Source organism: Schistocerca americana, chromosome 11 (assembly GCF_021461395.2).
Source record: "Schistocerca americana isolate TAMUIC-IGC-003095 chromosome 11, iqSchAmer2.1, whole genome shotgun sequence".
Classification (NCBI taxonomy): domain Eukaryota; kingdom Metazoa; phylum Arthropoda; class Insecta; order Orthoptera; family Acrididae; genus Schistocerca; species Schistocerca americana.
Window position 1 is genome coordinate 84,605,222 of NC_060129.1, and position 26,086 is coordinate 84,631,307.

The 26,086-nt window shown below is 45.3% G+C and overlaps 1 protein-coding gene across 1 annotated transcript in view; it reads left to right on the top strand.

The window, feature by feature from the left end:
- Nucleotides 1–14,281, top strand: part of LOC124553266 (ankyrin repeat domain-containing protein 65-like) — a 64,498-nt gene extending 50,217 nt beyond the window's left edge. The window contains exons 2-3 of the mRNA XM_047127151.1: nucleotides 1,450–1,620; nucleotides 13,897–14,281. Of these exons, the coding sequence (XP_046983107.1) occupies nucleotides 1,450–1,620; nucleotides 13,897–14,281 (556 nt within the window). The remainder of the gene's footprint in view (nucleotides 1–1,449; nucleotides 1,621–13,896) is intronic.
- Nucleotides 14,282–26,086: the final 11,805 nt, after the last annotated feature.

Consider the following 26,086-nt stretch of genomic DNA (forward strand, 5'->3'; position numbering starts at 1 on the left):
TGTGGCCCTGAGGAAAAATGTACAATCAAAGGTTAATCTGTGTCCTCAGAATGTAACATCATGCATACGGTGTGACGAAAGTGTTCTGTAGTAAGAAATCCTTCCAAGCAGTATGCCCTTAGTAATTAGCATCTTTCGTAATCGTGGCTGGCTGCAAAGATTTTCATCGAGTCATTTAAACTGCTAGTACGTGCACATCAAACCAAAAGAGAAAAGTAATTGTGATTTTATCGTCTGCGTATGTCTTGTCATCAAAGACGGTTGGTGTTCGTTTCGACTTGATCACTTACCAAAGTTTTCAAGGCATCATTTCAGGTTAAAAATGTCACTCCTAGCAACCGTCGAAACAGAATTCGATAATCACGTCTCCTTATTTGCAGTAAGCAACGATGCTGCGAGCGGGCTTACATTCCCGCCCCTCACAGAACTTTTCGTCGCGTTATTTCCAGTTCAGAGATGTGCACATGTCGCTACAGGTCAACTAAGCAGATGCTTAACGTGTGTTTGTGGCTAGGAAACAATGATACGTACTTGATTCAAATCCCAGTAAAGGAACAAAATTACTTGCCTCACCGTTTCAGGTTGTCATCTCGCTAACAACGAAAAATTTGGATATATAACGTGTTATTGTGCCTAGTTAACAATCCTATTAAGTGCTGGGTTCAAATTGCCATCCAACTCAAAACTTAGTGAAACTTCAAGATTTCAGCGCTTAGATACGTGCACGCTAGCTTACCTGTGACTGAAACGATATCTAAGACCTTTGGTATTTAGTTAACAGAGACAACGGTTGTTCGATTTGAGTCCTGGATGTCAGTGTGAACAAACGTTTTCGTCACGTAATTTCAAGGTGAAAGTTAGTTTCTAAAATGTCATTTATTGCAGTAAACTTGAGTTTTGCAGGCGCTAAAGACTGTCATCTAATAATAACTCTTTTTCTGGTATTGACATTATTGAGATATTAGTCTGATTGTGGACTGACAGCCTTACAGATCAGTTTTCTCAAGTGGTCTCTTGCAGTAACCATTTTGAACAGTGAAACGCCCATACCAGAAAAGAGAGCAGAGGGATGGCAAGACAGTAACACTAAGTAGGTGCATACAAATCAGGTGGAGTGGAATTCAGGCTGTTTGGATAATTTGGAGGGTGATAGTACATGAGCTGACCTGTCCACTAATTCTGTATGTATCTTAATCCTGCACTTGATTTTGAACTACCTGTTGTATGGTGTTGTCATCAACTGCTGTAGGGAGCTCAGGCGTGCATCTGAATGTCATTAACTCAACGGCAATTTATCTGTATAAACTGTACCGCTATCGCAGCATTCGGCACCTGTCGTCTGCCAGTTGCCAGTGTGTGCACGGCCCCTCAGCAGGGCTGGCTGTAGTGAGCCACCCCCACATCCTCACATGGATACGCCAGCTAGCTCACACTCTGCTCTATGTGCAGCACACCAGCCGTCACCGCCACTACCGCCATTGCCACCACCGCCACCACCGCCACTACCGCCACCATGGCCACCGCCACCACCACCACTGCCAACGCACCCCGCCAGACACCTGCTGCAGCTGCACTTCCCACATCTCCTCCACCTGGAGAAGCCACTGTCTCTCGTATGCAGTGAGTTCCCTCACTACACACACACGCACACACACATTGGCACTACATTGTACAGAAGGTAGAAAAACAGAGAAAGGAAATGTAAAGGATCAGTCTACATTCAGTGAGGGTTAGCAAAATGAAATGGAAAGAAAATCATAACATATGGTCAGATGAATAATGGGCAGTATCCACAGAATGAGGAAGTTGTATTATGAAAGAAAGGTCAAATAAAATGGTTTGGTAGGGAAAGCAGTGATCTATTGTGAACATTTCAGTGATATATTCCCATCAGAACCAGTAAACCAATCCAACAATAACTCTGGCATGTAAGGCGACGTCACACACGGAAAATCCAGTCACAGAGAGGGATTATAAGAGCACTTGATGCATAACACTGTATTTAAAGAGACATAAACATCTAAAAATCATGGTGTATTGGAAACTGTAGCAGGGGACAAGTAAAGACAGATTTATTTAAGAGAAAATTTAGGGTCGTTGGTAGAAACAAAGGAGGAGAAAGGATCCTAGACCCCTCTATTAAGCTTGTGCTAACAACAAGAATTACTCTGATCAAGAATCAAAACAAAAGCAGTAGTTGGCAGAGGTGGTCTCTTAAGCCTAAGCTCCTCAGGGTTTGGACCAACATGATTGTACCATTTTATTTTGCTATAACAGGTAGTCAAAGTAACAACAGACATGCAAAGCAGAAACTGTCTACTGTAGATCATATTTCTGTCTGTCAACACACTTAGAGTGCTGAGATCCCATCATTTATTTCTGGGAAGAGGGGGTGCAGGGTCGGACTCTTCACCACAGAGCAGCATTTTCATCCAAAGTCTCCAGTTATTTGTTGGATGTAGTACAATCTTGGTCTTTGTCTACAGTTTTTACTCTCTGCTGCTTCCACCAGTACCATGGCAGTTATTCCCTGATGTCTTCAGATATATCCCACTTTCCACAGTTCCTTTCTTATCAATTCACCTAATTCTCAACATCCTTTTATTGCATCCCAATTTGAATGCTCCAAGTCACTTCTCTTCCTGTTATCTCCCATAATCCATTATTCATTTTCATACAATACTGTGCTCCAAATGTACATTTTCAGATATTCTATCACAAAATTGAGGCCTATCTTTGGCTGCAGTAGCGTTGTTTTGCCTGGAATGATCTGTTTTCCTCTGTTACATTACTTCATATAACAATCTCGCTCTGTCCCTCAGTGTACATTGGCTTCCCAGGTAGCAGAATCACTCAAATTCATTTAATTTGTGGTCCCTAATTTTGATGTTAAGTTTGACACTGATGTTATTTCTGTTACTCCCCAATATTTCCGTATTTCTTTAGTTTAAATCATAATGCTGTGCTCATCCAACGGTTTATTACATTCAACCACTTGGGTACTTCTTTCTCACTTTCAGTGAACATGGTAATAACACCAGTGAATTTTATCAATGAAATACATTCACCCTCAATTTTAATTAAATTCCTGGAAGTTTATTCAATTCCGCAAACGATTCGTTGATGTTCAAACTGAACCCTTGGCGATAGTTTTTCGGTCTTTGTTTTGCACCTTTTTAATGACAGTATTCCTTGCTTCAGTGTTTGCTGTTCCGTGTTGATTATTGTACATATAGCAATTTATATAATCTGCTTGTATTCTATATCTCACTCGTATTTTTCGAGATTTCACACATGTCGCATTACTTTACATTGTCAATCTTTTTAAAGGTGGCCTAATGCAATGAAGGCTGCGTGATTTTCTTTAAACTTTGCTTCCCTTTTGAAATGTATGATTAGATCTATCTCTCTGGGGCTTTTACCTTTGTTAAATCCAAACTTACTTTCTTGTACATATTAATCGTGCCAGCAATTAGGATTCATAAGCTATTAAGCTCATTGTGCGAAATCGTTCGTATTTAATGGTCCTTACTCGCATGTGGAGTATGTAGATGATATTTTTCTGTAAATTTGTTGCTATGTCTATAGTCCCATAGATTCTACAGATGAATTTGAATAGTTGAAACTTCCTGGCAGATTAAAACTGTGTGCCCGACCGAGACTCGAACTCGGCACCTTTGCCTTTCGCGGGCAAGTGCTCTACCATCTGAGCCACCGAAGCACGACTCACGCCCTGTACTCACAGCTTCACTTCTGCCAGTATCTCGTCTCCTACCTTCCAAACTTTACAGAAGCTCTCCTGCGAACCTTGCAGAACTAGCACCCCTGAAAGAAAGGATACTGATGAGACATGGCTTAGCCACAGCCTGGGCGATGTTTCCAGAATGAGATTTCCACTCTGCAGCGGAGTGTGCGCTGATATGAAACTTCCTGGCAGATTAAAACTGTGTGCCCAACCGAGACTCGAACTCGGGACCTTTGCCTTTCGCGGGCAATTGCTCTATCATCTGAGCTACCGAAGGACGACTCACGCCCGGTACTCACAGCTTCACTTCTGCCATTCTGGAATTTGAATAGTTGTTTCATTGCAGCCTCCTGCAAGCATCATATAAACTGCAAGGGAATGTTATTTAACCATTCGCTTTGTTTTGGCACAAATCGTCCAGAGCTTTGTTAAACTCTATGTCTAATGACCAGTCCGCTATGTTTTCCAGCTCGACTTTCAGTTTTCCATCCATCATGTCATCCAATAGTCCCTCACCTCATGGAGGTGCTTAGTGTACTTTTGTCAGCCATCCCTTTCCCTCCCCCCCTCCCCCCTCCCCCCTCTTTCTCTCTTTCTCCCCCCCCCCTTGCACTTAGTAGCGGAATTCTTTTCTAACTCTTACACCCAAACCTGCAGATGTCAGACACTCAGATCAGTAACAAAAATTGCAGGTCGATAGCTTATCAACAAAAACTGCGATTTAGTTCGAGCTGTCTGCTGTTGTTCAGCAGAGAGCGCATAAACCTTAATTAAAAGTAACACCAGGACTACAGAGCACTTCACAAGCCTAACAGTGAGTATGTAAAGTATGGTGCTTTCATGCGGAAGTTGATAGAGCCTAAGATTCCTGTATCAAAGATCATGGGTTCACAACCCAACGACCCTAAATTTTTACCGTATTATGTGTGAAAGTGCTATATGGGACGACGCGCTTTTTTTTTTGGGTCATCAGTCTTCTAACTGGTTTGATGCGGTCCATCACTAATTCCTCTCTTGTGCCAACAACTTCTTCATGACAGAGTAGCACTTGCAATCCATGTCCTCAATTGTTCGCTGTATGTATCCCAATCTCTGTCTTTCTCTGCAGTCCTTAGCCTCTGTAACTCCCTCTGCTACCATGGAAGTCATTCGCCGATCTCTTAGCAGATGTGCTATCATTCTGCCCCTTCACGTTGTCAGTGTTTTCCATATATTCCTTTTCTCTCGGATTCTACACAGAATGACTTCATTCCTTACCTTGTCAGTCCACATAATTTTCAACATTCGCCAGTAGCACCACAGCTCAAATGCTTAGATTCTCTATTCCAGTTTTCCCACAGTCCATGTTTCACTACCAAACAGTACTGTACTCCATATGTACATTCTTAGAAATTTCTTCCGCAAATTAAGGCCTATGTTTTATATCAGTAGAATTCTCTTGGTCAGGGCTAGTCTGCTTTTGATGTCCTCCTTCGTCCATCCGTCTTTGGTTATTTTGCTGCCCAGGTAGCAGAATTCTTTAACTTCATCTGCTTCATGACCATCAAATCTGATGCTAATTCAGTTTCACTCAGGATAGGAATGTCAGCAGCATTTCATATCCTTGGTATCCTTTCATCTTGAATTTTAATTCCACTCCTGATCCTTTCCTTTATTTCATTCCTTCTTCTTTGTACAGATTGAACAGTAGGGTGGAAGACTACATCCCCACCTTACAGTCTTTTTAATCCAAGCACTTTGCTCTTGGTCGTTCACTCTTATTATTCCTTCTTGGCTCTTGTACATATTGTATACCACACATCTCCAGCTATAGCTTAGCCCTATTTTTCTCAGAATTTCGAACACCTTGCACCACTTTACATTGTCAAACACTTTGTCCAAGTCATCAAATCCTATAAACGTGTCTTGATTTTTCTTTAGTCTTGCTTCCATTATCAACCACAATGTCAAAATTGCCTCTCTAGTGCCTCTACCTTTTCTAAAGCCAAACTAATTGTCATCTAGCACATCCTCAATTTTCTTTTCCATTCTTCTGTATATTATTCTTGTCAGGAACTTGGATGCATGAGCTGCTGAGCTGATTCTGCGGTAATTCTCGCACTTGTCAGCTCTAACAGTCTTTGTATTGGGTTGATGGTATTTTGCCGAAGTCCTAAGACACATACATTCTATGCACCAACGTGAATAGTCGTTTTGTTGCCATTTCTCCCAATGATTTTAGAAATTATGATGGAATTTTATCTATATGATCTGCCTTATTGGATCTTAAGCCTTCCAAAGCTCTCTTATATTCTGATTCTAATACTGGACATGACATGTAAAATAGCTGTTTGGAGTTCACAGGAATGTTCTATTGGTGGTCCGCTTTTGGTTCATTTCACTGAAAGCAGTAAAGCTGTAGAGTGCTTTAGTAGTTTCACAGCATATACAACCAGAACAGAAAAATAAAGATACAATTGCATTGCACATGTGGAAATAACAGCAATAACAATAATCAATAATACACAACATAACAAGATCAATTATAGGTACATGATGTTCAACTAATGGAGCAAAAGAAGCAAACTGTCAAAAGAACATTGATACAAACTCCGAAAAGTCTTTGTACATGTAAGGAAAATGTTGTCTCATGTAACAGCTTCGCGCCAACACAGTTGTCACCAGTGGTATTTGAACGTTATACCTTCTCATCCACACGAGATCTAGGATGCAGTTACTCACAGATGCGCTCCTCCCGTGCTCAGCAGCTCTCGTGATACTTTTAACTGCCGTTTACACGTGCCCTGTTTTGGTTCATACTCCATCGACATAATGGCTTTTGGCACCGATCTGAGAGTCTAACATCTGGAAGGTTGGGTGTTGGTGTTGTCATCCCTGCATTTAATTTCACAGAAGGATCTTTAGGCTTTTCTATGTGCTGAATGTGTGCATCCTACGATCACTTTTTATTTATTTACCTGAAACTTATTGCAGTCATTCTACTTCATCGTCCGTCGAACTTAGAATTACATTCTTTAGCGACCTGTAATACTTTATTCCTGGCTTTCCCTGACTATTTTAGTACTTCTGTCTTTCATCAATCATTCTATGTATTTTTTCCGTTTGCTAAGATTTCTTCAGAGTTGCCTTCCTTGCTCCAACATTTGTCCGTTCAATTTTCGTGTTTGGCGTTGTCAGAGACATCAGCTGCTGTTCACCTGAAATTCCAGCTGAGACATTCATTATCGCGTTATCTACAGTCTCACACAACTTGAAAAACCCATTACATTCGTCAGCTCTTCAGAATCCCATTTATCTGCACATTGATTGCTCCTAACAGTTCTTTTCAGTTTGTTCACCACCATAACTAGGTGACCCTAGGTCTGCTCGTGCGTACCTCTTACAATTCATCGGATTCTCTATCTGGGAATGATATAATACAGCTGGAACCTTCCAATTCTTCCAGCTCTGTCTTATACACCAAATATACACCACCACCTTCCTCCTTAACCTTCTTGATAGCCAGAGACGCTGAGGCGCTGAAGTAATCATACAAATATCACAGAACAGAGAGTGTAGACTTGCAGTAATTCCGCCACACAGAGCAGGGGGTCTCTCACACAGGGAGCGGTGTGGACAGAGCCAGCTGCGAACTGATGAGCAAGTCCCACAGAGGACAGTTCAGTAATGACTGCACATGGTAGGCCAAATGTCTTGAAATTTTTTTCTGGAGCTGCTGTCCTACAGGCCATACATATTTCAAAAGTGGTTGTTAAATAACGAAAGTTAGAAGTAGCTCAAAGTGTTAATCACGATATTTTTCAAAGATTGGAAGGGCCACTTGTCCTTAACATTTGACTGTCTGTTACCATTATAACAGCTATAAAGACAGACAGACGTACAAATGCCTCTGCCTGAAGCACATACTTTGGTCTGTACTGGTCTCAGATGCCACACTTCAGGACTTTAATGGTATGGTAAAACGACAATATCTAAAAGGGTGCACATGAAATGCGAGGCAGTTAAGTTATGTGGGTCACGTACAAAGAGGCACAATCCAGTTCAGATCATTCGGATACCTTTGAGAACGATAGTACCAGAGCTGGCCTGTACAGAGGCTCTGTAATTAAGTTTCGTGTAAGTGTCAGGCACTGTATGTACGTTTTGTTCATGCTTGATTTTGAACTACCTGTTGTGTGGTATGGTGAGCAACTGCTGTGGGGAACTCAGGTGGTGCAACTGAATGTGATTACCGCACTGGTAATTCATTTGTATTTACTGGACCACTACTCCTGTTCCGCGTGTGTGTGCGAGTGTGTGTGTGCACTGCAGTGGGCCGTCCCCAGGACCCCACGAGGACACGCCTGCTCACACTGTGCCTCTCTCTCTGTGTGTGCAGCCCACCAGCCGCTACACAGATGAGGCCCACCACCACCTCTACCACCACCGCCGCAGTCGCCACCGCCACCACCACCTCCACCACGACCACCGCCACCGCCACCACCACCTCCACCACCACCACCGCCACCGCCACCACCACCACTGCTGGCACAACCCGCCAGACTCCTGCTGCTGCTGCTGCTCCTGCACCGCCCACGACTCCTGCACCCGATGACGCCACTGTCTCTCGCTTGCGGTGAGTTCCCTCACTACACACGCACACACATACACACACACACACACACACACACACACACACACACACGAGTCTTATGTGGTAGATAAGATATAAATACAAAAAAGAAAAGTGTAAATGCTGAGTCTAGATATAATGACGGTCAGCAAAGCGAACTGGAATAAAATCAGAACAATACAGTCACATGAATAACGGGGCTGTATCGACATGATAGGAGGTTGTATCGTGAGAGAGGGAGTCATTAAGAATAGGTTGGTAGATAAAATAGTGAGTTACTGTCAACAGTTCAGTGATTTATTCTCATCCAACGAATGTCAGCGATAATTCAGGCACATACGCCAACGTCGTACACAGAAAATCTGGTGGCAGGGAGTGACTGTGACTGCACTGAATGTGTGACTCTCTTTTGTCAAAAGAGATAAACGTCCAGTACTCTTGGCATATTGGAATGGTCTAGCAGGGGTCAGATAAACACGTTCGTGAGACCATCTGGGGTGGTTGGCAGGGCTGAGACAGGACAAAAAGAAAAACGATTATTAGCCATAAAATTTCCGCTAATAACAACAAATATGCTTGTCAAGGAGCAAAGAGAAGCAAATGTCGGCAGAGCGTCAGCTCGTCAGGGTGTGGACGACTTTGGCCGACCCGCCGCAGTATGGAGTAACGGCCAGTCCCAGTAACAACACACATGTGAAGCAGAAACTCTGCCTGCTGTTGACCATGTTTCTGTCTGTGTGAACAACAAGTTTAGAGTGCTGTGACCGCCCAGAGTCCACAATTACTTGTGCTGTGCACTCCTATCTCTGTCCTGCCCTACAGGTTTTACCCTCTACAGCTACCTCTAGCACCATGGCACTTGTTCTCTGATGACTTCACATGTAACCTATTACGCTGAGCCTTGTACATGTCACGGTTTTCCACGTATTGTTATCCTCACCTATTCTGGAGGGACGTTTCAGGGTTCCTCTGGTATGAGTTCACCTAATTGCAACATCCGCCAATAGCACCGATTTAGGATGCTTCGATTTCCTTCTCGTTTTTTCCCGTAATCCACGATTCATTTTCATACAGTACTTTGTACAAACATACATTCATAGGTTTCTTCCCCAGTTAAGGACTATCTTTTGTACCAGTAGCCTTGTTTTCCGAGGAATGTCCTGTTTTCGTGTGCTAAATAACTTTTTGTAACAACCTCGCCTTGTCCCTAAGTGTAAATACGCTTCGCACATAGCAGAATCCCTGCAATTTGTCAGCTTCGTGGTCCTTAATTCTGATGTAAACTTTGCCATCAATGTTATTTCCGCCACTCCCCAATACAAGTTTTACCCATACCACGTGAAACAGTAGCAAGATTTCCGTCAGCTACGAGTCATTTTCTAACTCGTGGTAATATTTTTAAGATAAAGTTTGACACGTTGACCATCTCAGGCGGAAACGGGGGGGATGAAACCTCATCGACTTTGGGAGAAAGTCAGAAACTATATCCGTGTGTTCCACACACGACATGCAGAAGAAGACACACACGACCCTCACGCCGCACTTACCAGACGAAATTACTCCCACTGTCTCGAATCCACCCACAGATGTACGACACGTCGCCAATGGCTTTTATCATTTTGAACAATTTTGATTCGAACTCAGTTATACTCAAACCAGAGTTGGCCGTCGAATATGGTGAAAGTCAAGAACATGTACGTGGAATTAATGAGAAGCAAAAGCGGAAACGTGACTGTACAAAAGCAGCCGCACTACAGCTGGAGGGCCATTTGAACAAACATCGGCACCCCTCACCTACCAACAAGTGTGAAAACTACTCGGTAGAGGGCAGTAAACAGGAAAGTAGCAACCAAAGCGAAACTTGAGGCAGTCCACCTGGGTGGTCGGCAGCACGTGAGACAATTACGACCTGATAGCAGGCGAGGTTCGTACGCGCTCAAGTGAAGGACATCTGGTGAGTTATCACATAATTGTTAGCCGCAATAACACGAACTCTACTCCCAATACCTTACCTTCCAATTTTTTTGAATCGTAGCGACGTGCCGTGTGAATAAAGGAATGCTGTAAACTGGCTAAGAGGACAGACAACGTACCACCTGCCAGCAGAGGGAAACGAGACGGGCGGACGCTGGGTGGGTCGCCGCACGCACGCCGGGCACAAGCGGACCACGGGGCGGCGTGTGCGTCGCTGAGGCGGGAAACTGCGAGAGGAACTTCGCAACATGTTTCAGTACATACAGTTACGTGGTACAGAGTGCAAAGTGAATAGAAAAAGGCGTAAACGCAAGAACATCATAATGAATCGTCCTTAAGCTCTTTTGTGTTAAATGGTGTTTCTTACTGACTTATTTATTTTTAAGTAAACAGAAATCTAATTTAAAATACGTAGGTCAGAAGCACTTTATTTTGTGTTGAAGGAAACTCGGAGGAAAAGCTGGTCCTCACGACAGAACACATGCTACTTTTTAGTACACTTTATTTTACTTCATTCTGTATATTAAAACTCCTTTTAACCAGAAGCGACTGCACTGATTTCTGCTGTTCTGCGTTACATTCATCGTCACCCGCTGTATCAGGAATCGCAGCACGGAGCTTCCAGCGCGTGCAGTGCTCAGGGATGGCAGAAGACCAACTTTGCAAACGAGCCTCGGGAACCGAAGCATTGGGCGAGTTACAAGATGTTGAGAAATAAGTCGGAAAGCAGACCATCGTGAACACGGAACTTGGAAGGCGTCGCTCTCAGCTGAGTTACTTTGTGTGCAAACATGGTCCTTCAGATGAAGTGCTAAAAATAAAAAAAATTAGAAATAAAAAAATTATGCGCGAAAATAGCGCAGCGACTCTGTGACAGGTATGGGGGAGGCGTCGTGGCCAGACCTCGGGATGGTTAAAAAATTAAATTAAGGAAAAGGGGTTAAGGGCGCGAGTTTCTAGTCTGCATGTAGTGGATTCGAATACCGCAACTCGCATGAATTTTAATTCTTGGTAATAGTTGCTAGTTAAGAAAAAGTTGAAATGATTCTTGCTACATATGCTGACCTTTTCGTTTCACACAGCTGACAAACATAAGCAGCACCTATCCCACCTCTGGTAACCTGTAGCAGAGTCGGTATAGGCTCGGCCGCGACAGAGTGGGAGGTCATGGCAGGTCGAAACTCTGTCACCAGCTACCTTCCTTACGTGATATATATATCTATCAATGAGCCAATCTCCGTGCAGGGCCACAGGGCACTTGACTCCTACTGTATTCGAGCCTGAGACGTGGAAAATATTGACGCTGGACTGGAATTCGAACTGAGATCTCCCTTTTTCGTCACGTTTGATCACTTTCACATGATGCATTTCCACCGCTTCATTGTCTCTTCTTGTCTGCAAAGTCATAAAGACATTCACAAGAGACACATCTCTGGGTTCGAACCCTGGCATGTCACTTTAAGTTGCAACGTGAGCACAGCAAAATACATGTGAGAAATTATTCTGATTTTACCGATTCTCTGGGCTTTGTTAACAGTAATGGTGGTACTGGTTTCGAGTCCCAAGTCAGACGGGCAGCTTTTCGTCCTGTCGTGTCAGTTTCAAACATGCCACTCCTAGCTACTGGTGAAAGAGAATAGTACAGTCGAGGTATCTTTGTATGTAGTCAACAACGATGTGTCTAGGGTTCCATTCCTAGTTGGCAGAAAATTTTCATTGCTGTATTTAAAATTATGACATGTCCACATTTCGCTGCTCAACGTCTATGCGTGACTAGAAGTCAGTGTTGACAGGTGTTGGTTTCGAATGCCCATAACACAAAACACTTTCGTCTCCTGGTTTCAGTTTGTCATCTCATTGTTGGTTAAAAATGACGATCTCTGACGTTTCATTGTGCTTAGTTAACCACCCGATCAAGTGTTGCGTTCGAATCTCCGGGAAACACTAAACTTTATGGCATATCATTTCAAGTTTCAACTTGCACTCTCTTTGTTACTTGTGACTGAAACCATACTTGAGATATTTCTTCTTTACTTGTTAGATTGCATTCCCGGATAGTAGCGCAGTAAGAAAACTTTCGTCGTGTCATTTAAAGGAGGATGCTGCTTTCTGAGCTTTCATTTATTACAATAAGTTTGAATATGCAAGCGTAATGGCTGTGTAATGTTCAATAACACGTTTTCTGGTATTTGCATTATCGAAGTGTCAGTTTGCATGTAAACCGATAATCACACAGAGCAGTTTTCTCTTGTGGCCTCATGCAATGAACATTTTGTATAGGCAAAGACTGTACCGAAAACAGAGCAGAGGAACAATGTTATGAGGACTGATTACAAATCAGGTGAAACACAATTCAGATCGTTCCGTAAAGTTTCTGGCGTGCAGCCGCATAAATTCAGCTTCTTCCATAATATTTCGGCCGAACACCGTCCTGCCATCTCCAGAGTTGGCCGAGGTGACTGACGCTGCTGCACTTGGTCCGTTCTTTTAAACCCGAGGACCAAACCACTGAATTTATGCGGCTGCATGCCAGAAACTTTGTGGAACAGTCCTTACGCCGCAAAAACATTAAGATGGACGACAACTGAGGTCGTTCAGATGATTTTGAGCACGATAGCACATGTTAAATACATGTGCATATGCTATGAGGCCATAAAATCTGACACACAGACAGGTTTTCATGTAGGTGGAGTTGCCAATTTGGTGTTTGTTATATCTGACATGTTTTGAATAAATTGTCTGTGTGTCAGTTTCGGTATTTGGTGAGACTGTGTCAAGAAAACTGCCGGTAAGTGCAGTGAAATTCTTTTGGCTGTATATTAGAAAAGTGTCTCTTTGAAAACCGGGAGATGGGACTCTTCTTGTGCGTGACGTCTGGCAGTGAAGCTGCAGACAGAGACCAGTATTAGCTGCAAGAAAGGAGTGCTGTGGTCTCGTAGTTACCGTGAGCGGCTGCGGAACGAGAGGTCCTTGGTTCAAGTCTCCCTCGAGTGAAAAGTTTAGCCGGCCGAAGTGGCCGTGCGGTTAAAGGCGCTGCAGTCTGGAACCGCAAGACCGCTATGGTCGCAGGTTCGAATCCTGCCTCGGGCATGGATGTTTGTGATGTCCTTAGGTTAGTTAGGTTTAACTAGTTCTAAGTTCTAGGGGACTAATGACCTCAGCAGTGGAGTCCCATAGTGGTCAGAGCCATTTGAACCATTTAGCTGCAAGAAGCCTGTCCTGTAGTGAAGGTGAGCGACTGGTTAGGTGTAGCGTCCCGAGAGCAAAGGAGCTGACTTCCAGGAATGAGTGTGACAAAATGTGATAATGAAATTCCTTCAGAGGTTTTATGATCCTATTTGTAATGGACGATGAATGAAGATTTTCTTATGAGGAGGATAGAACAGATGTACTGTAATATGTACACACAATTGCGCACTGTTTTGTACTGTGGGAGGGGGAATACGGTAGGTTTGTTTCAGGACAGATTCTTATTCACAACAGCTTTTTCCTCGTGTGGCTGTTTTCCTCATTTTGTGTGCTGTGTGTTTGTAGCAGAGAGTGGCAGTTTGTGTGTTTTGTGCAGGAGCCTCTCTGCTAAGGAGAGGGGCAGGAGGCTGGTCCTGGCGGCTGAGCAGGGGGCAGTGGAGGAGCTGAGGGCGCTGATCGCCGCTGGGGCCGACGTGCGGGCGTGGGACGAGTGGGGCTGCACCGCCCTGCACTGGGCAGCGTGGAGAGGAGACGTCGAGGCGGCGAGGCTGCTGGTGGGGGCGGGGGCGGCGGTGGACGCCAGGGACAGTTTCATTGGGTGGACGCCGCTTCATCACGCGGCACACAACGGCCACGCAGAAGTGGCGGATGCGCTGCTTGACGCGGGGGCCGACAGGGTGGTCACAGATGCTCAGGGGCGGACAGCGCTGGACTTCGCCAGGCAGTTCAACCACAGGCGGCTGGTGGAGATGCTGTCATGAGGCAGAAAGTACAATGAACTCTGTGCAAAAAAAGAACTGAAACAATCTGTAGGAGAGCAATATTCATAATTTTTTAAATAAAGATCCAAAAAACTCAATCCTATTGTGACTCACTAACTTCAGCCCTCCTCCAGTAGCCTACACCATAACAAATACTCTAAGCAACGCTGTAGCAAAACTCAGACGACGCCAGATAACAGAAAAATAATTCAGGTAACAACGGACAATCCTTCTCTCACAAAAATGTCTCGAGTAAAACTTCCAGACTAAACATGGCAAAAGTCAACAGTTCATTGTGAACAAACACAACTGCTCCATAAAATCTGACCGCTGAAAAGCGTTTCACACCAGTCTGCAAGGTGCTACATCAGACTATTCTAATTTTAACATACCGAGATTAACGCTATATGAGTTCTATCATCAGAATTTTCGCTCCTGATATCAGACTCAATTTACTTCTCCATATTCAGCAAACATTCTACTCTACCGTACCTGTTGTGTTTAATAACAATGAGATATTAGTAGCAGTATTCACACTACATAATGCGACTATCATCTGGAACCACACTGTCAGTCTACATTTAACTAAACACAATCAGACCACAACATGACACGCATACAAAATGTGACGGAAATCCTCTCTATCTGTTATTGTTGTCACTACTTGACGTAAAAGATTGCAACGAGCAAAGTAATTCTAGTTGTATTCGAGACAGAACACCGAGGCCCGAGTTTCAGCACACGAAAGCAATTTCACAGTGACGCACACGAGTCTCCACACTCATCGGTCACAACGGCACAGCTGAGATGGTAACGCAAGTCGTGGAGCTACAGGTAATAAAATTACACTTACCTTCACTCATACATCGAGTAAATAAGTGTAGTGGAGAGTGCATGCCTATCAACTCAGTTGCTGTCACCTCACTTCATTCCCTGTGGCCGTGCTGCGGTCGCAGCTGACGCAACTCGCCGCTCTCTGCCAGTCCGTGACTCCTGCCACAACTGTCAGCGGCCTCTCTGCTTGTGAGGAGCCAGCAGGCAAACGGCAGAACAGTCCGTGAGGCCGTCACTCAAAACCTCACTCACAAAGAGTACTGACAAGGCGCAGAAGAAATGCTCAGACACAACATTGCCTTCACGAATATTTTCAACAGTGAAATTTCTTCTCCGAGACCGTCGTTATTAACGTCTACACTATAGCAAGCTTCGTCGTTTCCCACAAGCTCTTCGACCGGAGAATCGTGTTCGCTTATGTAGTTCCACAGGAAACGGAATGTGTCCGTGTTGTGTGCGGCTGCACACGGTACAGTGAAGTTCCCAACAGCTGTGTAATAACGTGTCAAACATTTAGTTGAAAACTGTTCCTCGAGCTATGGTTTAAATCGTCCCCTGCTGCTTCATCAACAAAGCGTTTTCTTCTGCCTTGCCTTTTCTCTCCGTCATCAATCATTACATTCAGTTCAGGTGATATTCCAATATTTTCTGCTACTTCGCAAGTTCCTGCGTAAATAGTATGCCAACATTTCTCAGCTGATTTAATTCTTCCACGATACTCTTATTAATACTACTTGAAACATACGTTTCTCCGGTTTGAAGTACAACTTTACGTATGTTTATTGCACGTAATAATTTCAAATATTTCTTGTGAGTCCTTGGCCGAGAGGCGGAAGCTTGGGCTAGTAAGCGGGAAGGGCGAGAGGTGCATCCGCCTCTCCGGAGTGCGGGGTGCACTTGCCGAGGAGCATCGGGTGAAATCGACGATGACGGAGCCACCGATGGGGACCAGTGCGCTGGCAATGGCGCGCTGAACCCTGCAGTTCGAAGAGTGCCTTTGGCCTTGGGGCAAGGCCGGTGGGCGAGCTGCCTCATGTCCCCCCCCCCCCCCCATGCCAGAGGAGCCGGTCCGGGGCAAAAGATGGGCTCCCATCTTTTATCACTCGTTTACTCATCATGGCGACAACTGAAACGAATGATTCTTGTGCGTCCAAACGCGCTTCTATTGCGTCTGATCCCTCTCCCCAGGACGAGCTGGGACAGGCAGAAGGTGAATCTGTAATGCAGAGACACGCTAGAATTTCACTGCTCCTAGAGCAGAATGTCAAAAATGGAAAAATAAACCAAGCGGCTTTATCAATCATAAAAAATGAACTCACAGCATGGGCTATCGCCCATGCGAAACTTGAAGGCCGGGTGGAAGAATTAGAAAAAGAAAACAGTAGACTGAGGAACCAACCGGTCAAGACCTGGGCGGCGGTGGCTGCGCAAGCGCCAACCAAGCTGCACATAACTAAAGAAACCATAGATAAAGTTGCCAAAAGAACAGACACTGCGGTCTTTCTCAGGACACTGCCTGGGCAAGATACCAGTGTAAAGAAAATTCAAGAGCTGTTCACAAAAACAGTAAACGCAGCCAAAGATAAAATTAAGATAAAAAGAATTGAACCTAGCAGAAACTCGGTGATTGTGGAAGTAGCTTCAGAGGAAGACAAAGACAAATTATTAAACAACCAAAAACTAAACTCACTTGTTAAGTGTGAACCTCCAAAGAAACGAAATCCTTTAATAATTCTTTATGACGTGCCTACTATAATGACTGATGACGAACTGACGAACAAAATAAAAGATCAAAATTTTGATGATCTAAGTGAGGAGGAATTTCGAAATGGTTTCAAATTGAGATTCAAGACGGGGCCTCGGGGGCGTGATGTGGTTCATCACGTTCCTGAGGTCACGGCACCAATGTGGAGGACGATCACAGCAATGGGCAGACTATATGTAGGATTCCATTCAATCAACGTTAAAGACTACATCGTGGTGCCTCGCTGCCACAATTGTGGTGACCTGGACCACATCCTAAGGCTTTGTACCAGGGAGTCGGCTTGCATGAAGTGTGGCACAAATGGACACAACCGCAAAGACTGCAAAGCAGCAGCGGTCTGCATCCCCTGCAAAAGCCGCGGGAAAAAGTCATGCGGAGCCACGGGACGTAATTGCCCAACATATAGAATGTTAGAACAACGATTTATCTCCAAAATCGATTGTGGCTGATCACAGCCCACCAAACAGGATGCCAAAGCGTAAATCCCCGAGCAAGAGGAGGCGGGACGCTATGAGGGCAACCAGGTTTAAGAACTTCTTGATGGCGCTTTCGGGTGCCACTAAGACAGTAACAATAGATAAGGCCATCCAAACAGAGCCTTACATTATTGATATAAGTATACAAACAGATTTCCCCGTACTGAGCACAGATCCCGCCCCTCAACGCCGGGAAACGAAGGCGACAGTCCATCTGAAGCGACAAGAGCATCCTATGACTGCAAAAACCCTGACAAAATTCAAAGAAAGCCAACCCATCCAAGACAATGCTATCACAGGCACAAGTCTGAAGTCCACAACGCAGAACACTCCAGTGGTCAGATTGCCACCTGTGGACCCGGTAAGGGTGTACCCCAACATCGAGTACACGATGCAACTGGCCAGGCTGGAAGAGCCGATTACCCTGTGGACAGAATTCAGCTGAAGTCAGTGAATCTCCCCACTGATTTCGGAGCCCTGCGAGACCTACTGAAAAAAGTTTTTGAGAGACGTGGTGGGAAGTTTGACCTTCAAGACATTTACGAACAGGCCGTACTGGCAAACGGACGAATTGCTTTTGACTGGAGTAAGACCTGGCCGGAGGACCGCTTACACACATACTTCCCATGACGACTGAGATAACAATTGGACAATTAAATACGCACAACAGCCGACTTGTTATGCAGGAGCTCCGCAAAGAGGTGGAGGAGAGGAGACTGGACGTGCTCTGCCTACAGGAGCCGTACTCCCAAGCTGGGAAAATAGCTTTTGCTGCCACAACTTGGCAGATTGTCAGCAGAGGTGAGGACCCTAGAGCGGCAATAGTAGTTACAAACAAACTCTTGAGGGTAACCACGCTCTCACAATTTACAACTCGTCACTGCAACGTCGTGGAACTTCAGTCCCCGATGGGAGTAATTATTCTCATAAATATGTATTTCCAATATGGAGACGAGATTGAACAACACCTAGAACATGTGGCAAGAGTTACCACGGCGTTACGGGGACGGAAGATAATCATAACAGCTGACATCAATGCAAAATCCCCTCTGTGGTACAGCGGCACCAGAGACACAAACGGTGATAAAGTGGAAGATTTTGTTATGGCTTCGCAGCTCGCGGTGGCCAACAGGCCGGGCAATCCTCCTACCTAGACAGAAGGAAGAGGACAAGGCACGAATATAGATGAAACCTTAACATCACATAATGCACAAAACCTTATAAAGAGTTGGAAAGTCGTAAGCAATGCCACCACGAGTGACCCACTTTAGGTGACAGAGGTGACAGAGAGTGCCACTGGACCATGGGGTGGCAAGTACAATTTAACCACAACAAAGCGAATTGGGAACTACTAGCAAGGGAGTGCGACATTCCTGCCTTACCAGAAGGTGACGTACATCAAGACCTAGACATAGAAGAAAGAGCTGAGGAACTGGTGGGTGCAGTACATAGAGCGGTGAGGGCCGCTGTACCAACCTGGAGGAAGGCCGTGGCGGCCTCGCCGTCACCATGGTCGCCCGAATTAGAGGAATTACGTCAGTCTGTCAGAAGGCTAAGGAGGATCTACCAGCGCAGTGTCGTCTAACTGGAAAAGCAGTTGCGATACGGAGAGGCCAAGCAGAGATTCCAGAAGGAGTTACGCGAAGTGAGAATGTGTAGCTGGGAAAGCTACATGCTGAACCAGTTGGCTCTAGATCCATGGGGTCTCCCTTATAAATTAGTAAGGAAAAAAATCCGCTCTCCGCTGGAGCTATCAACAGTCAGGCGGGAGGATGGGATGACAGAATCTTGGCAGGAAACTGCTGATGTCCTTCTCCAGTCCCTGCTGCCTGACGACAATGCGGATGGAGAAACCAAAAGCCAGAAGCAACTGCGAGACGCATATCTAGTAGATTACAATAACAACACGGCAGTCTACCCATTCTCGGAAGAGGAGGTGGCTGCACATATAAGATCCCTAAAAAGAGGGAAAGCTCCAGGACTAGACGGCATTGTGGCTGAGGTGGTGCAATTTCTGGCACCCCAGTTAGTCGCGCCGCTGACCCACCTATTCAATGAGTGTCTTAGACAAAGGAGATTTCCCAAGAGGTGGAAAACCGCGAATGTGGTAACAATAAAAAAAGGACCAGAAAAAGATCCGGCTGAAGTTAAATCTTACAGGCCAATCTGCTATTGGACCTGTTTGGGAAGCTTCTGGAGAAACTGCTGGCTGACAGATTGACGGCTCACCGGGTGCTGTGTGGGATGAGCAGCAGGCCGGGGCGGTCAGCATCTGATGCTATCGCTCTGGCGGCTGAGGTCTGAGGCTCAACCCTGCATAAGTACGTCGTCGGCATCATGGTGGATATCAGTGGCGCCTTTGACAACCTGTGGTGGCCTTCGCTCTTCTCCTGTTTACGGGAGAAGGAGTGTCCAGGGCCGCTTTGTGGGTGTCTGAGGAGCTATTGTAAGGACAGGGAGCTTTGGCTATCATCTTCTAGTGGGAGAATTGGAAAAGTAATTACGAAGGGGTGTCCCCAAGGCTCTGTTCTGGGACCCCTTTTCTGGGATATCCATATGGAACCATTACTAGACGGACTACAACAAAGTGAATAAGTGCTACAGGTGATAGCCTACGCAGATGACCTCGTCCTGCTGGTCGGCGGTCGTAGCCGAGAGGACATCGAGCCAAAAATCGAAAGGGCCATTGAAAAACTACACCAATGGTGCCTTAACACGAAGATGAAAAAAATATCTCCTAGTAAATCCACATACTTACTGCTGAAAGGTCAGCTTATCAGGAATCCCACTGTCAGAATCGATGGTTCACCAGTTCTTCGGCGACGGGAGGCGCGATGTCTGGGAGTCATAATTGACGAGAGATGGAACTTTGGAAAATACATAGATACCCCAGAGAGCCCTCCAATTACTGAATAATGTCATTTCCATTGGACATAAACGATTTCATCTCCCCCCTCATCTCATCAAACTCTATCACAATAGCATCTTGACCTCAGTAGTGGGTTACAGCCCGGGAGTCTGGGCGCATAGGCTCACGCGGGTCGTGCCCGCCATGATAGTGAGAAGAGTCCAAAGAAGCATGATTCTAAGATCAGCAGGGGCCTACAGGACATCACCAGGGGGAGCTCTGTTAGTCATAATGGGGCTCTGCCCGTTAGATATCAAGATACGTGAGCAAGCAGCTTGGTATCGGGCAAAAAAAGGGAATGGGGAGAAAGTAATAGACATTATGGGTGTGAGAGTAGGGGATAAGAGGGAAATAAGAAACAGAGGTGAAGAACGGTGGCATTGGGAGGAAGATGAAACGGGGAGAAGAACATTCCAGTTCTTACCTGACGTTAAAGAACGTGGGGCCATGAAATATTTTGAACCTACACGAGGACTCATCCACTTTCTCACTGGTCATGGACCCTCCAACATACTTATGTCGGTTTGGGAAAAGGGCAACCCCCGAGTGTGACTGTGGCGCGGCGGAAGGAACTCCTGATCATGTGGTTTTCGAGTGCCCTCTCTTCAACGACGTTGCGACAACACTCCGAGACAGACTTCCAAATAACGAGACATACAATCTCCTAAGACAAGAGACACTTTCCATACTTTGAATGCTCTGGCAGATGAGGTATCGCGAAAAGTGTTAATAGAATACTTGAGGGACCAAGAATAGACACTAAATTGATAAACCAACCGATTAAGACCTGATCCCATTCCCATACCGCCTGTGCGTGGAATGGCCGACTTCCATCAGTTGGAAACCGCCACGTACGGGATTAGGGGGGGTGGGGTCTATCACACCAATTGCGACTAACATAGAAGAACTGCAGCGAATACTAACCATGGCCGGCCCAGTGCCAGGGGCATGCTCCCCGGGGTAAGCTCGAGGAGCCTGGCCACCCTAAGTAGGTTTGTATTTTACTGGCACACCTGTGACGCTGCAGTTAGTAGTCATTTCTAGGTTAGAAGTAGATAAAACTAAACTGCCCATTGTTGTTGTAGGAATCTAATCATACTTTAGGAACTTAAACAGTAGCTCACTAACATAATTGTAATATTAAGCTGCAATAACTTAGTTTTATGTAACAATTAATGGCCCACTAATCATGTTAGGAGGTGGGCTAAGTATGTATGATTAATATTGTTGTGTTAATAAAGAATTTTTTAAAAAAGAAATACTTCTGAATGCTCCTTAGTTCAATGTGTTGCTCTCGCAGTCCAGGTTATTAGCAAGTTCAACCGCCCATTGTAATCCTGGCAAATCCTCGGCAACTGGATGCATGGCACCTACCCATACAGACCCGCTCGAGCCGATATTTTCTTTTTAAAACTTTCCATAGCTGCCTCTTTCATTTTAAATGAGTTGCTTAGAAACAGCAGTTGTACTGAAAACAGAAACGTCATGGGGAAATATCGAAGTTAACTCAAGTGCTTCTTTTTGCCACGTCTTCCCCACATGTCGCACATGTAAGCTCACGTTTCGTTGCTCTGTGTGCAACTATGACTTCCATATCAGACACACTCTTACACACCGCCATGATATTAAACGCTCTTTAAGGAGGTAACAGAGAGCCATGTTATGCACCTCGCCGAAAGTTCGGGACGCGCCCGATGCCCTTCACCTGGTGTTGCCTGCTACTCCGGCTCACTGGAACGGTACAGCACGCTACAGCAGAGGGGAAACAGCCCAGAACTCCGTCCCCTTTCCTCGCATCGTCAAACACGCCGGTATTCACTGCTCATATCGCTCAATAACCGGACGCCAAATAGTCTGAAACGTGTTCCTGTTTAAACTCATGTACGTAAATGTCTGGTTGGTATCTGAGAAATTGGTAAAATTTTGATATGTAAATAGGTTAATCTCAGAGCAGGGCAGCAGAACTGTTTTAAAATTAAATTTTGAGCGGAAGTATGTGAAGCACACGCTACATGATGCGAAATCCAGGCTGACTAGCACATCAAACAATTCGCCTGCGAGAGAGCACGGTGTTTTTAATGAAATTTACAAGCGCTATGTGATTGCAAAACAAATGACTTGGGTTAAAATGTTGCCACTGAATGTTGTTAATGTTTATCTTTAGCCGTGCAAAAATCAATGAACCAGCAGTTTTATGGTAATTACAGAGCAAATGAACACAAAATTTTACGCATCCAACTTTGTGTTAAAACCATTTCAAAACTCACTAGGTAACACCTATCGCAAATCATTTACCGATTTGAAACCTCTGAAGCGATGTACTTCCACAGATATATCCTGACAATTACTCTAGCTGACAGTGGGAATGAACTTTGATGATAATTAAATACACTCTTGGAAATGGAAAAAAGAACACATTGACACCGGTGTGTCAGACCCACCATACTTGCTCCGGACACTGCGAGAGGGCTGTACAAGCAATGATCACACGCACGGCACAGCGGACACACCAGGAACCGCGGTGTTGGCCGTCGAATGGCGCTAGCTGCGCAGCATTTGTGCACCGCCGCCGTCAGTGTCAGCCAGTTTGCCGTGGCATACGGAGCTCCATCGCAGTCTTTAACACTGGTAGCATGCCGCGACAGCGTGGACGTGAACCGTATGTGCAGTTGACGGACTTTGAGCGAGGGCGTATAGTGGGCATGCGGGAGGCCGGGTGGACGTACCGCCGAATTGCTCAACACGTGGGGCGTGAGGTCTCCACAGTACATCGATGTTGTCGCCAGTGGTCGGCGGAAGGTGCACGTGCCCGTCGACCTGGGACCGGACCGCAGCGACGCACGGATGCACGCCAAGACCGTAGGATCCCACGCAGTGCCGTAGGGGACCGCACCGCCACTTCCCAGCAAATTAGGGACACTGTTGCTCCTGGGGTATCGGCGAGGACCATTCGCAACCGTCTCCATGAAGCTGGGCTACGGTCCCGCACACCGTTAGGCCGTCTTCCGCTCACGCCCCAACATCGTGCAGCCCGCCTCCAGTGGTGTCGCGACAGGCGTGAATGGAGGGACGAATGGAGACGTGTCGTCTTCAGCGATGAGAGTCGCTTCTGCCTTGGTGCCAATGATGGTCGTATGCGTGTTTGGCGCCGTGCAGGTGAGCGCCACAATCAGGACTGCATACGACCGAGGCACACAGGGCCAACATCCGGCATCATGGTGTGGGGAGCGATCTCCTACACTGGCTGTACACCACTGGTGATCGTCGAGGGGACACTGAATAGTGCACGGTACATCCAAACCGTCATCGAACCCATCGTTCTACCATTCCTAGACCGGCAAGGGAACTTGCTGTTCCAACAGGACAATGCACGTCCGCATGTATCCCGTGCCAACCAACGTGCTCTAGAAGGTGTAAGTCAACTACCCTGGCCAGCAGGATCTCCGGATCTGTCCCCCATTGAGCATGTTTGGGACTGGATGAAGCGTCGTCTCACGCGGTCTGCACGTCCAGCACGAACGCTGGTCCAACTGAGGCGCCAGATGGAAATGGCATGGCAAGCCGTTCCACAGGACTACATCCAGCATATCTACGATCGTCTCCATGGGAGAACAGCAGCCTGCATTGCTGCGAAAGGTGGATATACACTGTACTAGTGCCGACATTGTGCATGCTCTGTTGCCTGTGTCTATGTGCCTGTGGTTCTGTCAGTGTGATCATGTGATGTATCTGACCCCAGGAATGTGTCAATAAAGTTTCCCCTTCCTGGGACAATGAATTCACGGTGTTCTTATTTCAATTTCAAGGAGTGTATGTTGGCCTACCTCTGCAAACGGAAAGGTCGTTTGTTCTGCAGCCTATTCATTATTAACATAATGACAGTACTGTCAGAAACCAAATTTCACTTGCCCTATCTGTGACCGATATGCAATGCATTCGGTATCATATCACGTTTCATATTTGTGTTTCTGCAGCACACAACTCGTGATGTGCAACGCAAGTAAGCAAACACGTTCACAAAGTTAAAGAATGAAAAAAGAGAAACTGAAGTTAACGACTGACAAATGAGAAGAAAGATTCCAAGTATAAGTATGCTTCATTAAGCCACATCAACAATACACCCTTTCATAAATTTCTCACAACCACACATGTTAGCACACTCACTGGTGCGACACGTTTACATAATAAAATACTTAAAACGACTCACCATCTGCCAACCGGAGAATGTGTTTTGATTTTGCATGTTGAGTTGATAACTACAGTGCTGTGCTGTTATCCAAAATACGTGCTCCAGCATGCCATGATGATTGTTTCCATCGTTCCATATTTGAAATGTTTGCTGGTATGTTATTAGTTTTCGGGTAATTTCTGCGTTTCGTATTTTTACTGATACGTCTGTGGTTGACAGCCTCCAGCTGTTCCAGCACAATGTCTCCAGAACTGAGTCTGAATGCAGTGCTGGACAATCCACACCCTACATGAGAAAATCATTACAAAATATTATCAGCCCTGTATAATTTTACTTACAGCTGCTCAGTAAAGGCTGATATTAGGAAAAATATTTTGTTTTTCTCGCATCTCCAGTTATAGAACAGTTCTTACAGGTGGCGACAATCTCTAAAAGACTACAGAACAATCAGGTGAAGAAAGGTTCAACCGTAATTTCGAAAATGTAATTCAAATGACGCAACGGATATCTAATTGTACAAAAAATGTCTTAGAGGTGAAGTGGAAAAATAATTAACATAATCGGTGTTGAGCGAACTGCCATACAAGAAAATGAAAAAATCTACAAAGTAATGGAGCTAAATAACTACAAATATTCCAGAGTTTAGTTTTAGACCTCTTTCCTTTGGCAGATTCTTATAATACAGCGTTGTATGTATGTCTGTTTTCACCTCTGCAACTGAACGTAGCCCAGTCAACTGGTTGTTGTCCCATAACGAAACTGCGGAAGATCTTTTAATTTGGCCTACTAAATAATAATTTCGTTGTTGCTGCCTTGTAGCACACTGGCTTCACAACGAGAGATCCAGCCTCAAAATTTTCACTCTCTTCTCAGATTTTCGTTCGTTTCACGAAGACTATGCGTTTCTCGGAGTTGAAAACGCAGCACAAAATTACAGTAGCCATAACTCTTCTACAAAACGCACCAATCAGGTCTGATTTTCTGGCAGCGAGCGGTGACGGCGCTAGAGCGCGCTGAAGAACGGCGACTGCTTAAAATTCGGAACGCTCCTTTAACGCCCTTCGTCTGTTGTTCTCTGCTATTACGGCGCACTGCAACGGTACGGCACGCTTCAGCAGAGGGGAAACAGCCCAGAACTCCGTCTGCGTTCTTCCCATCACCAAACACAACGGCATTCACAGCATATATGTTGTGATAAAAGTAAAGTGATATCTTTTGAAACGTGTTCGTATTTATTTAAACTCGTCTTTTAAAGTGTGTCTGGTATCTGAGTAATTGTTGAAATTTGATACCGAAATACGTAAATCTCAATACAGTGCAGCAGAACTGTATAAAAATGTATGTGAAGGACACGCTACAGCCCGCATATCGTGGTCGTGCGGTAGCGTTCTCGCTTCCCACGCCCGGGTTCCCGGGTTCGATCCCCGGCGGGGTCAGGGATTTTCTCTGCCTCGTGATGGCTGGGTGTTGTGTGCTGTCCTTAGGTTAGTTAGGTTTAAGTAGTTCTAAGTTCTAGGGGACTGATGACCATAGCTGTTAAGTCCCGTAGTACTCAGAGCCATTTTAACCATTTTTTACACGCTACACGATGCGAAATCCCCTGTAGCCAGTTCATCAAACAATTTGCCTGCGA